General features: G+C 35.3%; 1 protein-coding gene across 8 annotated transcripts in view; it reads left to right on the top strand.

Annotated features, from left to right (window-relative positions):
- ATP2C1 (ATPase secretory pathway Ca2+ transporting 1) overlaps positions 1-12,830 on the top strand; it is a 68,413-nt gene extending 55,583 nt beyond the window's left edge. For all 8 annotated transcript variants that reach the window (XM_040087764.2, XM_058419459.1, XM_040087772.2 and 5 more), the window contains 11 exons: positions 274-430; positions 1,671-1,841; positions 2,907-3,004; positions 4,549-4,599; positions 5,373-5,539; positions 6,690-6,758; positions 8,459-8,575; positions 9,341-9,488; positions 10,117-10,212; positions 10,992-11,133; positions 12,004-12,830. In XM_040087764.2, coding sequence (XP_039943698.1) covers positions 274-430; positions 1,671-1,841; positions 2,907-3,004; positions 4,549-4,599; positions 5,373-5,539; positions 6,690-6,758; positions 8,459-8,575; positions 9,341-9,488; positions 10,117-10,212; positions 10,992-11,133; positions 12,004-12,137 — 1,350 coding nt within the window. In that variant the 3' untranslated portion in view covers positions 12,138-12,830. The remainder of the gene's footprint in view (positions 1-273; positions 431-1,670; positions 1,842-2,906; positions 3,005-4,548; positions 4,600-5,372; positions 5,540-6,689; positions 6,759-8,458; positions 8,576-9,340; positions 9,489-10,116; positions 10,213-10,991; positions 11,134-12,003) is intronic.
- Positions 12,831-16,463: the final 3,633 nt, after the last annotated feature.

Raw genomic sequence — 16,463 nt, 5'->3', positions numbered from 1 at the left:
TGTGACTTGCAGTGCTTGTGTCTGATGTCTACTGAAATGAGATATTGATTATTAGCTTGGCTCTTTTGACTTTACCACTATTGAACATACACTGTCTAGAGACACTCGAATCGATTTTTATGTTTAGAAGTGTGAGCTTGATTTGCTTTACATTCTTAAGATTTTTAATGAAAGTACATGTCTGTCATTCTTGTGTATCCATGTGTGTATGTACTTTTGTGTGTGCAGTTATGCATACACACATGTGCACACAACAGCTCTTTTTTCTTTTAGGACAAACCTGAGGTTTGCTTTATGAAAGGTGCTTATGAGCAAGTGATCAGATACTGTACATCTTATAACTGTAAGGGACAGAGCCTACCCCTGGTGCAGCAACAGAGAGAGCAATACCAGCAAGAGAAGATGTCTATGGGTTCTGCAGGGCTCAGAGGTAAAGCTGTCTCAGTCTCTCAAAATAACAATTTCATTTAAATGGCGCTACTTGTTGTTTAAAAAAACCCCAAACAACTCTAAACCAACGGCAACAAAAAAGAGCAACCCAAAACACAGGGATCTTCTTTTTTGTTTGAGTGGCTGAGGTTTTTTTGTTGAGTGCCACTGTGTTGTTTAGTTTTCAGGCCTGTATAATAATAACATGATTAAACTGCAGAGGGTGAGAAGGGGCACTGTTGCTTCCTGTCATCTCTTGCATGTGACTGTAACTGAACAGTACATTGCTACTTAATGGCTTCCATGCCTTATTATAGATGCCTGTGGGTTTTTTTTTTTTTTAATATGAATGTGTTTATTTGTCCATTACTTTGGCTCCTGTCATCTTCATGAGTTAGGCTAGCAAAAGTGATTGCAGGTTAGGAGATGCCGTTAGAATTACCTTCTGTGTTAACAAGCTGTGTAGAATTTTAAATAAAACAAAATATTTTTCACAAGATGATTGGCAGGAGTTAATTATGGGCCAGGATTATACATGACTTGCTTTCTGTGGCCTCTGTAAAGAGCTCTCTAGGCTGTTAAGTTCATGCACAACTTTTTAATTTTTTTTTTTTTTAAGGGAGGTGTAAATTTCTAAGATGCAAATTATTAGAAGCTGAGAGGATATGCTCAGAGTGTTATTTTTTGGCTGTTTTATTTGAAAAATTCATTTGTTTTATTTGAAAAAGTCATTTGTTCTGTCTGTCAAACAAAAAAATCAGGGGTAATTTTTTGAAAAAAGCAAACTTGTTTTTTCCTTACAACTCTAATGATATTAAAATATATTTGAATTAAGAATCCTACTTTAAAAGACATTCCAGAAAATATTCAGCATGTACTCAGGACGTTAACTGATCCTCCCTTTCATCCTAATGCATAAAAGAAATGCACAGAGAAATCACAAAGCTAGATGTGGTTCTCTTTCCGCATAGTCAAAATATAAACACTTTGAGATGAGAATAAATAGGAAACTTATCTTTAAAACCTGGCTGTTCGGTAAGAAATTCTTTAGAGGACAAGTGTGTACATAAGTAGGTTATTGTGGATGCTCAGCATTGCTACTACCAAGGTTTTAAAAAAGCAAAATATCAGTTCCAGTCCTTTGCTTTATGCTGGCCTGTTAGTTTGAAAAAATTGTTTTAAATGCTGATGTAAACATTAATTTCAAATCTTAACATTTTTATTTCTTTTTCTTTCTAAAGTTCTGGCCTTAGCTTCTGGTCCTGAGTTAGGACAGCTGACTTTTCTGGGGCTTGTAGGAATAATCGATCCCCCACGGACTGGTGTAAAAGAAGCTGTTACTACACTTATCAGCTCAGGAGTTGCAATAAAAATGGTTACTGGAGATTCACAGGAAACTGCAGTTGCCATTGGTAAGAATAGTCTATTTCCTGTCATATTTTCCTGTTTTCTCCTTAGTTAATTGTTACAAATGTGGGTATTAAGTCTTTAATTTTTGTGAGTTCTTTATTTTGGGTTAATGTGTGTCACAGTAGAATTAGCAGGGAGAAAGACCCAAAAAACTCAGGACCCTAGCGTGAAGTGATACATTGGTTTCAGCTTGAATAGTGGTTTTTCTAATTTGGTTAATATATGAGTTTGGCTGTTGGAAACTGTATTTTTTATGGTGTTTTCTTATTACATATAGTACATACAGTACTATAGTACTATCTTACATACAGTAAGATTTTTGATTCTTACTGTTACATCACCACCACCACCCTGCCTACCCTCAGCTTTGGATGGCTGTCTCTGGCAAGAGGGATAAACTAAAAGGGCCAGTGACGAGTAGCAATGATGGATGGCACTTCAAGTGCTGTCCAGTACAGTTTTGTCCATACAACTAAGTGTGAAACTTAAGTGTTATTAATAAATATTTGAACAAACTGTTTAACCTTTTTTACAATACAGTCGTTAAAGAACAGTCACTTTAGTTGGAATATGAATTCTTTAGAAACAAGATAATGAACAGTTGAATGGGCACATAGAAGATATACCCCCAAATCCAGAGTATTTTATCAGAAGTTTTTTTTCTTTCCCTTGTCTCCCTGTTATCTTTCAATTTCTGTTGTGTTACTTTTGAACTGTAAATTCTTTCAGAGCATTGAACTACTCTATTTGTTTATATGACACCTGACAGAATCAACTACAGACCTTTAGACCTAAAAGGACTAAGCAAATAAATATCTGGTTTAGGATAGACTTTGTAGCATGTTGTTGTTACTCAAGAGTTCATCTAATTTACTCCAACATACTGAATCAATAATGTAGTAAGATGTTCTTCTCCAGGTATTTCAAATCTGAAATGCTGCAGAAAGTATTAGGATTTAAAAAAAAAAAAAAAAAAAAAAAAAAAAAAAAAAAAAAAAAAAAAAGGGTACTTAATGTCTTAAAAGGGTATATTATTACAATAAGGTTTTTTTATTACTTTTTTGCAGCTAGTCGACTAGGATTATATTCCAAAAATTCACAGGCAATCTCTGGAGAAGAGATAGATGATTTGGATATTCAGCAGCTTTCTCAAATAACACCAAAGGTTTGTTTTGATATACTACTTACTGAAATGTGGCAAAAAATACATTTACATATTGAGAAATGCTTTTCTTTTTTCCTATGGCAAGCTAAAATGTAATTTCTGAGTTACAGATAATATTGTGCTAATAAGTATCTTTTGGTCTGACATATGACCAGTATGAAAATCTATTTCTTTGAACTTACACAGTTATCTTTTAGGGAATTTATTACTTCTGTCTCTTTTAATGATTCAGGTTTTTTTATATCTTTAACTTTCATTTTGCCACCTCTTAGTGAAGAACACCTTTTTGTATTATTAGGCCATTTTGTTTCTGAGCAACTCAGTTAATTTACATAATCTTAGAGTCAGACAGTCCATTCTTTCAGAATTTTTAAGAGGACTTGTCTGTGCTTTTAATGGTTTTGATTGATCTGGGGTCATTAGTTGGGAATGTTGAAAGGGTCTATTTATTAAGTTACTGCTTAATACATTTTAGTTATTAGATAACTAAATGGATTAACCAATGTCAGAGTTAAAAATGTGAAGGCATAATCAAACGCAATAGAGATTCAGTGTTGCAAAATTCATGTATCAAAATGCTGCTCTGTTTGCAAAGGACTGCAAAATTAGACTGCAGCATGCTTGAGCCTGGTGTAAGCAAGACAAAAGCCAATATTTTGAATCAAGAAATGTGCATGTCAGCTTTGTATCTTTTCTTAGGGACTCACAGAAACTGAGAAAAAGAAGGAAATTGTATGGCAAATAGTAATTTTTGGTTTTTTTGGTAATACTTGTTCTTAAGGGGCTGTCCATATTAAATAACTGAAATAGATACAAATTTACTTACATGGCTTTGACCTTTGACCCAGAAGCTTTCCTAGGTGTTTGCTTAAAATCTTATTAGGAATTAAGTGAAATCAACCAATAAGATTCATAGCTGTATACAGTCTAAAGTGATTGTTGAGAAATCTAGGGTTTTGTCAGGCTTCTTGAAAAGGAAAAGTGCTGACTGTATGGAGATTGTGGAAAACTAAATTCCCCATGCTCAAATTTCAGTTTACAGAAAAGTCTAGAGACCAAGAAAAATCTGAAAATTGGTCCTTCCAAGTCCAAATTTTTAATTAGCTTTAAAAAACTTCAATTGTTAAATAATATGCTATAAACTAGGAAAATGGAAATATCCTGAGTAGCTTGTCACTTGTGCTCACAAGGAAAAAGGATGTTGATTGTAGAGTCAGCGTCACAATTGCCTGCATGAATTTAGTCAGGAAGGCCAGCAGCAAGCCATTATTCCTTAGTCGCTTCATTATTTTAGGAGGCTTTTAAACTGCACATTCTATCTTGAAATAAATTGCACTGACTTTGTTTACCAGAACAAACTTTGAATCTTCTGTGAAATTAATGATTTCACCCAATTAAAAACACAGCTCTGGTTCTTCAGCTTAAGAGCTAACAAGAATACAGTTGGCCTTTGATTGTATTTTTTAACCTCTGCCTTCATAGAATCCAGTGCAATTCTTTACATTTCTGAAATTTTAACTATTGCTTTATTATTCTTTTAATAGGTTGCAGTGTTCTACAGAGCCAGTCCCCGACATAAATTGAAAATTATAAAGGTACGTCTTTATAGAGGCTCAAATGTTGGACTGTTGCTATGAGTATTGCCTTTACTTAAAGTATAACATGCTACAGTGTGTCAAGATGAAATCAGAAATGCATTTGATTTGACAGTGAAATGTACTTGAAAATATTACCTAGAAAAATGCATAGTGCCCATGAGGAATATGTAGGTAACATTGTGCTTTGCTCTATGTAGGGAGCTGGGGATTGATTGAGATTTTGTCACATTGCAGTTGAATTGACTAGGAACTTGAAAGAACCATATTTCTGATACTTGTCAGATGAGATAAAAGGGAATAAATTTCAAGCCACGTCTGTGGCGATGCCTCTATTCAGAAGTTAACAAAAGAAGGTAGCGAGGAGGGACATACTCAGCTTAACAATTGAAGCAATCAGAAAAGTAACAATAAGGAGAAGTCAAAACACTGAGACCATGGGGATAAATGCTAGACTTATAAGAAGGTGATAATGGTAATATGTAAATATAATATCTTCTGCCTTTCTCTAGAGTTTTTTCTTTCCCTTGAAGGAAAATTTTATATACCCTAGCTTTAAAATTTAGGCTGTCTGAATACACAAACTGAAGTTTAACCCAAAATATTGCATTAAAATTACTTAGAACAGAACTAAGTGTTTTTTTCTTTGGGACATTACAGTGCAATTACAAGAACTGGGGCAGGGGGAGCAATGACACAAACCTTGTATCTTGAATAATTTTATAGGTTGGGTTATTTCAATCCCTGTTTTAAGCTCTTTTCCCTCTCTTTAGTCCCTGCAAAATAACGGTGCCGTAGTAGCCATGACAGGAGATGGAGTGAATGATGCTGTTGCTCTGAAGGCTGCAGATATCGGTGTAGCCATGGGACAGACTGGAACAGATGTTTGTAAAGAGGCAGCAGATATGATCCTCGTGGATGATGATTTTCAGACAATAATGTAGGTGGTCTTTATGTACATATCTTGTACTATATAGATTTAATGAGCTGTTGCCTGGGTCAAAACCAATAGAAGTTTCCCTGAACTTGTAAGTGTAGCAGCTTTTAAATGAGTTTTCTGCTCAGTCAGGAGTATTTGCATGTTTGAAAACATAACTGAGGTGAAATTGTGAGTCTATTAGTGGTTTGCAGATTTCATTCAATATCTTACTTCAGAAATATACAACTGATGAAAAAATGACAGAGCATTACACTCAAAATTGAAAAAAATTACATAGCTCTCCGTTGGTTTTCAACACTTAAATGTCGTGATTTCAGAAAAAGAAAAAAATATAAACTATTTTGATATCACAGGTGAAAATAGGTTATTAGCATCTGGTAACCAGCAGTTTGTACTTGTTTGGGTTTTTTTGGTTGGTGTATTTCAAAAAGAGCTTAGCTAAACTTATCCTGTTTTGAGAGAGAGAAGGGTGGTGAATGCTAAGGCAAAAAAGAAGTATGAATTTCCACTGTTTTACATAATTTCCCCACCCTTGTAATTCTTCTCTTTTAAATTACCGAAGGAATGCGGCTTAATTATTGTGAGAATGGAAGAAAAAAAAATGAGTTTTATTTGCAGCAAAAGAGGCTTGATTTGGGTATCAGAAACCCCTTTCTCACTGCAGTAACTGTGATAATGTGATAGGCAAGTTGTGACACATGCTAGGGGTTGTGAAGATGGTCTGTACCTATTTTGTTCGGGTACAGGAAGAATACATGGTCCTCTAAAGCCATGGTTTTTTAAAAGGGGGGATTTGTTGGCTTTCTTGGTTTTGTGGGTTTGGCTTTTTTTTACTTATCCAACTTGATCTAGAAGCTCTTATCAAGGATGGTGTTGAATTTTGAACATAGAGGAGATCTTAATAATAATTAACATTTTGAAAGTTAAGCATCTGGAAAAAATAACTTGTGATTATTCACAATCACAGAATAGTTTGGGTTCTTACAGTCAAGTTGAAAAACAATGACTGCCAAAGTTAAAAGAACCTCAACTCCATTTGTTTATTGCCGGTTTTATTGCTGCATAAATTAATAGCTTTTTTCTTTGTTTTAAGCTTTTTTTGGCACTAGATTAATTTGTCTAGTAATGTAATCTTTGCTTTTAATTGCAGGTCTGCGATTGAAGAGGGTAAAGGAATTTATAATAACATAAAAAATTTTGTTAGATTTCAACTGAGCACGTAAGTTTGAAAAGCTGTCAGTATCAGAAGTTTCTTGTGAATGAATCAAAGCATGAAACAGATGCATAAATTCATGTTAGTAGTGTAAATTTCAAGTAGCATGCTATGATATACTGTGCTTTTGAGTTTTCAATATATTGTGTTTGGTGGCTTGTTTTATTTTTAAAGACCCAGAAGATAGTGCAATAAACAGACATGTAACTTTGTCATGGTTTTCCTTGTTGAGATGTGTAAAGTGAGTTACTGAAAGGATAATGAGAAACAGCATAGCTGCCTTTGGGTCCCTGTTTAAATGAGAAGCTTGTAGTCAGTCCCTCCTTAACCAGAACATGTATTCAAATGGAGGAAACTAGGAAATCAGGAGGTTCGTTTTTCTGAAATCCATGTACTGGTTTGTGGAATCAGCTAACTATATGAAGCGGACTTAATTTTCTTGCACGTAAGGACTCATGTGCTGGTTGTGTAATGTGTATGTAAGACAAGAGGACAAGAGTTCATTAAGCCTTAGTTTCTTTTTTTTTTTTTTTGTGAGTTTATCTTATTGGATCTGGATTCAGGGATATGGTTTTTCTCTTCACCATGTTGTTCATGTACTTTTTTGCAGCCTTCTTGACATTTCAGAGTGGTCTGAAATTTGCAGAGTTTAAAAAACAAAAACAACCAAACCTAAAACCTCAAATAAAACAAACGCAAAAAAGCCTTGCAAAAAACCCAACCCACAAACAACAAATACCACCCCAAAGACCCCAGAACAACAACAAAATTCTCAACAAAAACTCCCTACCCGACAAAAGTCAGAAATGACCAATTTGTTTACCTGCATAAACACTGTAAGAAGTGGCATATACTTTCAGTCTTACCAAATGTCCTGTCTAGTCTTGCCAAGACTAGACTGGAAATCTGCTGCTGAAAAATAACTAAGTGTAGATGTTCTAGGAAAGTGTGCTTACCTGTTTTTGATGAATCAGTTACCCTTTGATTTTTTCTGTCCCTCATTGCAGGGAGAGTGTAATAGGGTTCAGTACAGTGCTAAATTTGGAATTATTATAAGCCTTGCTCTCTTCTTCTTGGTTATGAAACCACTTAATCTTGCACTGAGAGCAATTAGTGCATACTTGTGTACAGAGGTTCCTAATGCCAAGCTTGCAGCCAGCTAATCTGTTTTTCAGTCTTTGGCCTGGCCTTCTCATCTTGCTAGTAATGAGGAGTGGTTGTAGATATTTTTAGGGAGCTTGAGTAGTACCTTGCCTCGGCTGACCAGACAAACCAGTGACAGGTGCACAGAGTGAGTTTGTTTACATTAGGAGTGGAAAAGTGCTTTGTTTTTCAAAGCCAAATTGAGAAGTTCCACTTTTGGTACAGGGAAAATATAGGACCCAGTTCTCCGTAAAAAAATCAGTTAGGTGATGGTGAGTGATAATTCTGAAATTCTACCTAAAAGTTTGGGAGGTTTTAAAATGCAAATTTGCTGCCTTTTTATTGCCAGAACAATGCTGTTTTAAATGTGGACTGTGTCAGAACGAGTATTCTAAAGGATTTCATGCTCTGCCTTTAAAGTTCTACTTAGCGTCAGTCATGATTCATGCTGTCAAAATCTGTATCTACTCTTAAACAGTGGAAGTGTTGATTACAAAGCAGTTATCAGTGGATCTTCAGAAATGTTCCATGCTGACAGTTGTAAAAATGGATTCTTTCAACAGGAGTATAGCAGCACTGACTTTAATCTCACTGGCTACATTAATGAACTTTCCTAATCCTCTCAATGCCATGCAGATCTTGTGGATCAATATTATTATGGACGGACCTCCAGCTCAAAGGTAATTACTCTTAACTCTGTTACGTTCTGTGGTCCTTTTATTTCAACAAGGGAAATGGTTGCTCATAAAGGAAACTGTGAAGTGTTAAACTTCAGTGAGATGTTTCAGAAATAGCAAACTTCTTTCTACAATGTCTTGAAAGGTGGTTGTAGCCAGGTGTGGGTTGGTCCCTTTCTCCAGGCAGCAACTGATAGAACGAGAGGACACAGTCTCAAGCTGCACCAAGGGGAATACAGGTTAGATGTTAGGAGAAAGTTTTTTACAGAAAGAGTGATAAAGTGCTGGAATTGTCTGCTTGGGGAGGTGGTGGAGTCACCATCCCTGGATGTGTTTAAAAAAAGAATGGATGTGGCACTTGATGCCGTGGTTTGGTTGAGGTGTTAGGGCATGGGTTGGACTCTGATCTTGAAGGTCTCTTCCAACCTGGTGATCTTGTGTGGTTCTGTGTGAACTTTCTCTGCGAACTTCAGTGTTTGCAGTATGTTTCTGTGTTAATTCTATTTAGTTTGCTTTAGTATCTAATTTATATGGGGGTAGCAAGGATACCTAAAGATCCATGGATATGCCCATGAAACTTGAATGTTCTGGCTTCCCTCTGGGTTCTTTCTCTCACCCTTTTCACTGCAAGTGGATGGTAGAGGGGGAGATGGTGAGGAAATAGCATTAAATCCTCTTTTTTTCAGCTCAGAAAATCTAATCCTTAAGTTAAAAGCAGTGAATTAATTTTACGATGGTAAAAATGTAAGATGTTCTTTTAATTGTAAGCCTTGGGGTGGAGCCTGTGGATAAAGATATTATTCGAAAACCTCCAAGAAATCTGAAGGACAGCATTCTGACCAAAAACCTGATTGTTAAAATACTGGTTTCATCAATAATTATCGTCTGTGGAACACTGTTCGTCTTCTGGAGAGAGGTATGACAAAAGTGCAGAACTTAGAGCAGTAACAACCTAATTTAAAAGAAATTCTTTTTATACCAGCAGTTGGAATTCAGAGTTAATATGAACTTAGTAGTGAGTTTTGGCCATGATTATTTAATACTAGCAGAGTAGAGAGGAAGATTTTCAAAAGAGTTGTTGAAATGCAAAATACAGTTTTATTCCCCAGTCTCTATTTTGACATAGACTTTTACAGGTTCTGAATCTACTTTGGAAATTTTGCCAATAGAAAGTGTGTAAATCTTCTAACCAGATTATTATGAAACAGCCATTTGACTTTGTTTTCCCAGTAGAGAAAAATGTTGTGTGAACATTTGATAGTGCATCATAGAATTCCTGCTATTTAATGTGCTTGAATAAGTGTTGGCCAGGAGACTTCATTTTAATCATAGCTTGGAATTACAAATTTTTATAAGTTACAGGTATGTAATATTTGTTCTATGATTTAATAAATCAGCTTGGGGCAAACAAGTTACTTCTGCTTTCATTTCCTAACCAGTAAAACTTATTGTAGAATTATTGTAATAATTTTGTTTAATCGACTTTGTTTAATCATGGAGGGTTTAAAGCATGCTAAAGCCATTTCATTTTATTTTCTTGGCAGTTAAGAGACAATGTAATAACACCGCGAGATACAACCATGACTTTCACCTGTTTTGTATTTTTTGATATGTTCAATGCTTTGAGTTCTAGATCTCAGGTAAGTGATTCATATTGTCCATTTACACAGTATTAACACAACAATCAGAGTTTTCTTTGAGGGAAGATCTTGCTGTGATTGTTTCAAGTGTTTTCCTGCAGATTTACTTCACATCTGCTATTAAGCTCAGAGTTTGATATATTTACTAGGTAGGATTTCTTAAATTACAGATAAGTTAATTACTTAATTTGTTTACATGGTGGTATCCTGACAAAAGTAAGAAAGTTGTTATTAAGAGCTGAAGTGTCATAGTCCTTTGTATTGGTGTGTATACTTGGTTGGTTTTTTTCTCTTCCTGGAAATTCTCTAAGTTCAGCAGCCATACCAGAATGAGAAATTTCTTGAAGGCTTTGGCTTTTGTATTATGTAGTACTAAACCCATAGTCCAAGGAAAATTTCTGAAACTGTTCTGTATTTTTTTATCCATTTATATTTTTTTCATTTTAAAGGAACAAGTCTGAAATTTTGTGATAGTATACATTACTACATTTACTGTAATTTGCAGTCATTTCTGGTATGGAATAGTGTAGGGGTAACCTTTTTGTGATGAACTGTACTTGTGGAATAGTGAGCTCAGTTGCTGACTATGAAGACAAGACTTGCATTTTATTTACCAGGGAGAAAATGCAATTAGCCTGTTGAAGAACATGTTCTGGATTATCTAAGAGGTCAACAGTAATTTTTACATTTTTCTAAACATCTGGATGAAAAGAAATTGTTGTTTCTTGTCTAGATAATTAAGATTCCATGTACATTGTAACATATTACTTTTTTTACAGACAAAATCTGTGTTTGAGATTGGACTGTGCAGTAACAAAATGTTCTGCTATGCTGTCCTTGGATCTATAATGGGGCAGTTATTGGTCATTTACTTTCCTCCACTTCAGAAGGTTTTCCAAACAGAGAGCCTGAGTGTCTTGGGTAAGAACAGTTCCGTTTTCAAAACTGTGCATTAAAGATTAATTTATAAATGTGGTGGGTGGTGGTTCTGTAAGAGCACTTTCTGGCTGTTTGCATACAACAGGAGTACAAAGCCTGCTGCTACTTTCTGTTTTGTGGGTAGGGTTTTGGGGGGGTTTTGTTTGTTTCATTGATTTGATTTTTAGTTTTTTGAAACGTTCTAGATGTTTTCTTTGCGTACCATGATTTAAATGCATATGGTACATAACTGATCAGTGTGTTCTTAAATTTCTATTAAGGTGCTTATTTATTTGGGAGGTTTTAATACAAATTTTGTTGCAGGCAAAATTATTGACTTTGTAGGTTTCTGAGCACTATTAATTTAACTGTTTCACAAGTTTTTTCTCTAAATATAAATACCTTATTTAGAAATTCTGATCCTTTAATATTTATTGCATTGTCATAGGGTAAAGAAACAGGAGGATTTAAAAAAGCTGTAGATACATAATGCTGTTGGCCTCATTAAGACTTGGTTTAGATTTGGTACTGCTGTGGTTTTCTGGAGTTAACTGATTGTAATGAAATACATGTATTTATTGTAGCATAATTTCTGATGATGTTAATATTCTTTTTTCAGAATTAAGTTAATTATGTTGCTGAAAATAATTTTATGAAATACTTTAAAAGCTTTTAATATCTTGTGTGTAGTTAGGATTTTTGCATAAACCATGTTAATCTTCTGGGCCTGCAAAAAATTGAATCTTGCTTCACTTCTCCTGAACTTTCCCAATGATTGGGAGAAATTTTGAAAATCTTGTAAGTCTTGTTCTTTTGTAAGTCTCCCCTTAGCCTTTAATAGCAATTTTAAAGAAGGCTAATTATCTCTTCCAGATTTACTGTTTCTTCTGGGACTCACTTCCTCTGTGTGCATAGTGACTGAGCTAATAAAGAAGTTTGAAAGAAGCAAGGAAAAGATCCAGAAACGTGGAAGTTCTTCATCAACTTCGTCTTTTCTTGATGTATGATGCATATTGCATTCTTGTGTTTGCAAACTTAGCGATTGCTGTCTAAAGATGTTGGAGAAAGCAAAACAGTTATCTGGAGGATAAAGAAATCCTGAGGGCTTTTGACAAGTCCTTTGTTTCACTGGCTAATGACGAACTTCATGTTTCAAGACTGTTTAGAGTTTAACTTCCAGCTGGGGAAGTAAAAAATGAAATTATGCAACTTTGGTAACATTTTTCCTCAAACATAAATTTACTTTTAAGATTGAATGGTATTGTGGGGGGGAGGGGGCAGGGGTTAATTTAAAGAAAGATCTAAGCCCAAGTCCCATTTTCTGCACTTAAAAGATATAACTGTGTAAAATCCTTCTCTTAGATATAAATATTTTAGTTTGTTTTTATTTAAAGCATTGTACTATTCTACTTTTATGGTGGTGGGACTTTGCTACTAATACAAGAATAAAAATATTTCAGAGGCATTCCACTGGGTTTAGAGTCCGTCACAAGAGTGCCATATTCTAGCTACTGTATTTATTTACTTTATCCTGCAATGTGTAAGCGGCTCAAGTACCTTGTGCTACAGTTTTTTTGTATCCCAAGTTTGGTTTTTTTTGCACAGGATGTGACCGCTGTTGGATCACTGTTTTTCTTTTCTTTTTCTGTGATTGAAAAGCCTATACTGCAATTTGAAGTAAATGTTTGCTTTTCTTATAAGTGTGTCGTCTCTTTGTTTTAAAAGAAGCTGGCATTTACACCAAATGAATGAGCTTGTTTTGCTTTGATTGCAGATACAGGCTTTGTTTCATGTCTTGTTCTATATTTACTTTAGCTTGTGACTCTTAGATCACTTGAGTGATTATAAGACAGTAGTTATGGAAATTATTTGTAGTGTACTGAATTAGAAAATTAACACAATAATCCTCACTGGGTAAAAAACCCCCATCCCTCTCTCAAAGAAGCTTCATTTTACTTCCTTCTTCCTTCCTTCCTGTTCATAAAAATACCCCCTTTTATCCTGGTAGAGTAACTTTGAATTTTAACCCACAGACTTACTTTTGGAGCTAGAAAAGCATTGTAATAGATTTGTTTTGACATTGTAAAAGTATTTTAAATATATTACAATGCCTGAATACTCTAATATTCTTTAATTGGAAATAGTGTTTTCCCTCAAAATGGTCTTGTCCTGTTGTCATCAGTGTCATCTCATCATCCTATCAGGAAATGCAAGGAACCATCGCAGTGCTTGAAAGTGCAGTAGGAATTTCTCTGCTGTTGTTACTGGAATTGTTTTCCTTTTTTTGCCTGTGGGATTCCTAGACCCTGCCAGGAATGGGGCTGCAAACAGGGCATGAGCACGCGTTAAGTCTGCTTTATACATGCAATTCATCCATGGCTCTTCCTGACCCTCAGTCAGGAAGCGCTGAGTACTCAGTACCTGGACTACCAAAGTGCTGGAAAGGTGGTTGTGTAAATACAAAGATCCTGCAGCACTTGGCCCTCATCTCTTCCTGGGGTTGTTACCACTGAGCTGGGAGGGCCTTAAAACATGACCTTTTACTGAAATGCTCTCTTGTTCTCAAGCAAAAGTTTCTTACTTACAGCAGTTCTGCCTTTCAGAAGTTGGACGAATTTGACAGTTGTTGAACAATTACTGTCTTTGGCAAGTGGGGCTCTAGCTGTTCAATGTTGTAGTGTGTTCAGTATTTCAATACAATTTCAGAACACTTCATTAATATAATCCTCAGTGTTCATTAATAAAGACAGATAGTAAAAGCTGACAGTGCGTACTGATGAAGAATCTTGAACAAACTTTGATTTTGGGAAAGGACAGCGACTATACCTTTCATATAAGTCGTAAATTGTTGATATTCTTCCAATGGGATTTGACTGCTTTGTGCTCTGCTCTTGGTCTTGGAGTCCTGGAAATCTAGGTAAGTACAGATAAATACAGATGAACGCTAGATTCTTCTTGGCTTGGAAGTGTCATTGCCAAGTTTTTAAACAAATATTACCAAGTGCCCCTTTGCCAGCACAAGTCCCACTTTCTGAATAAGGTATGTCATTCTAGACAAATAAAATTTCAGTCTCCTAAGGACAATTTTGCCTTATTGCAGGGTGGGCTTAGTTCAGCATAGTTCACTTAAATTTGCCAGAAGTTTTGGTGCTGTGTTTTCCAGTGCAAGGCAAAATACTAACAAGTAATAAATCTAGTTCAATGTCATGATATATAAATAATGCCTGGACCGAATTCCATTGCCATTATTTTGGCTTCTCTTGTGATTCATTACCACTTTACAGCAGGCTTGAGAGTTGTTTTTTTGGTTTTTTTTCAGAGCAGTTGAATCAATAGTGGGAACTTTCCATAAAAATTAAGAGGCATTTCTTATGGGGTGGAAATAAGCAAAAACCAAAGAATTTACTTGCTTCTACTGAAGCATGGAATAAAGAATTTTGGTTTTAATAAGTAAGGGCCCTTTAAAAAACATTTTCCTACAAAGAAGACAGAAGACCTATAATAAGTCAAAAAAGGAAACTCTTAACACTTTAAATTCTGCATTGTAACTCAAGAATCAGTAATTTTCTCAGCCTACAGGACTGGGTTTTGCAATGAGTGTGTATCATTTCATCAGCAATAAAGAATGCTGAATTCTGCATTAAGAATATATTTCCACTATAGTCATTCTTACTGATTCAGTTTTCACAAAGGTATTCTCATAATGCCATGTGGTCATAGCAGTGTTTTTATCCTGAAGTGGAATATTTGACCTTATTCCAGTCTTCTGAATTATCTAATTGAAAGTATGACTTATCAAGCCTCAAGAAATGTTATGATCTCCAGCAGTTTTCTGATGTGGGATTGAGAGTAAATGAAGATCTCTCTTCTCACCAGCAGTAACAAAGTGGAATCAAACATACCTCTATTTTTATATTTAAGACTGACTTTGCATGTGACTGTTTCTGATGATTAAAAACTCCAGAGAACTACAAGTTTGGTAAAACACATGGGATCATAATGGAGAGGAGCATGATTTGGACAATTAAGAATTTCAGTTTTAGTTAGCAAAATCAGTAATTTTAACCCCTTTCAACTTTTATTTAAAAGTCATCTGATGGAAATGTGATACTGTAGGCTGCTGTACATAGAAATCTTTAGAGAAATGGGTTGTGAGGGTCTGGCTTGTGGTGTGTTTGGGTGTCCGTGCCATCTGCTGGTAGTTCACTTAAGAAGCAGCTTTTGTACCGGAAAAAAAGTTACTTCTTGCTAGGACAGGCTGTATCTTGAAACCAGTTTTCCCTTTAATGCAACACCTTATGGATCTATTCTTTTCTCATTGACTATACTTGGGCAGTATCAACACTATACGGTATAGGAGATCTTTTCTCTAAATCCTAAGATATGGTGAGTTACTTCTATGGGAACAGAGGTAATAGGGAGCACAAGCAGGACTGAAAATTTGAGCACACAATGCAGGAATCAAGCTTGAATTCTGGTAAGTTATGGGCAAAACTTTGATTATTAGAGATGGAAGTCATGATTTTCCTAAATGCAAGAGAAGGTGTGTGGATTCTTGAGAAGAAAAAACCCAACTGTGACTATATTTTACATAGGGAAAACAAATAATTTCATAAGAAAAGCATTTATGACTAATTATGCTGGCAAGTTTGCTAATGCAAAGCACTGAGAAGTAGATGATGTAGGATTAAAAAAATATATATATATATAAATTGGTTTTCAGTATTACCGTGTTGATCGCAAGGGTTTGTCAAGTAATTAGGGTACATAGGGGAAGTCAAAAGAGGTTTTTAATATAGCCATTGTAGAAAGAATAAGAGTGACAACATCTTAACAGCAGAGGATTGCACACTGTTACTGTGAGAACTACAGAGAATTAGCAAACCTGTAGAAACTTGCTCCCGTGTGACAGCTTTGTGTGTGCATGTAACTTTCTTTAAACACATCCCAGGGAGAAGGGGAGAAATAAAATCTGAAATTTCTCCCTGAGCACTGACAGAACCTGTAACACTGTAACTTAGTCAGTTGTCACTGAGCAAAGCTACGTCCCCCTGTGAGTAGAAGTACTCCACCAGTAACTGATTTTAGGATATTTTTAAATCTGTCGATTTCTATTTTAATCTTAAGTGTTAAACTGTAACCACTGTGTTCCTGAAACACAAACTTTAAAGTTGGATTTTTGTAAATTAAGTGTTCAGGGAGATGAGGCAGAGCCAATTATAAATGTTCAGGAAAATAATTCCTCTAAAATAGTCCTGCTTTGAAATGCTGAAAAACTTTGCTTTCTTTTTCAATTCGACTGATACCCTTAAAAAAAACCGAAACACCAAAAC

Source organism: Hirundo rustica, chromosome 1 (genome assembly GCF_015227805.2).
Source record: "Hirundo rustica isolate bHirRus1 chromosome 1, bHirRus1.pri.v3, whole genome shotgun sequence".
In the NCBI taxonomy this organism is placed as follows: Eukaryota; Metazoa; Chordata; class Aves; order Passeriformes; family Hirundinidae; genus Hirundo; species Hirundo rustica.
Note: the sequence above shows the minus strand (reverse complement) of the source record. Positions and strands in the feature narration are given on the sequence as shown.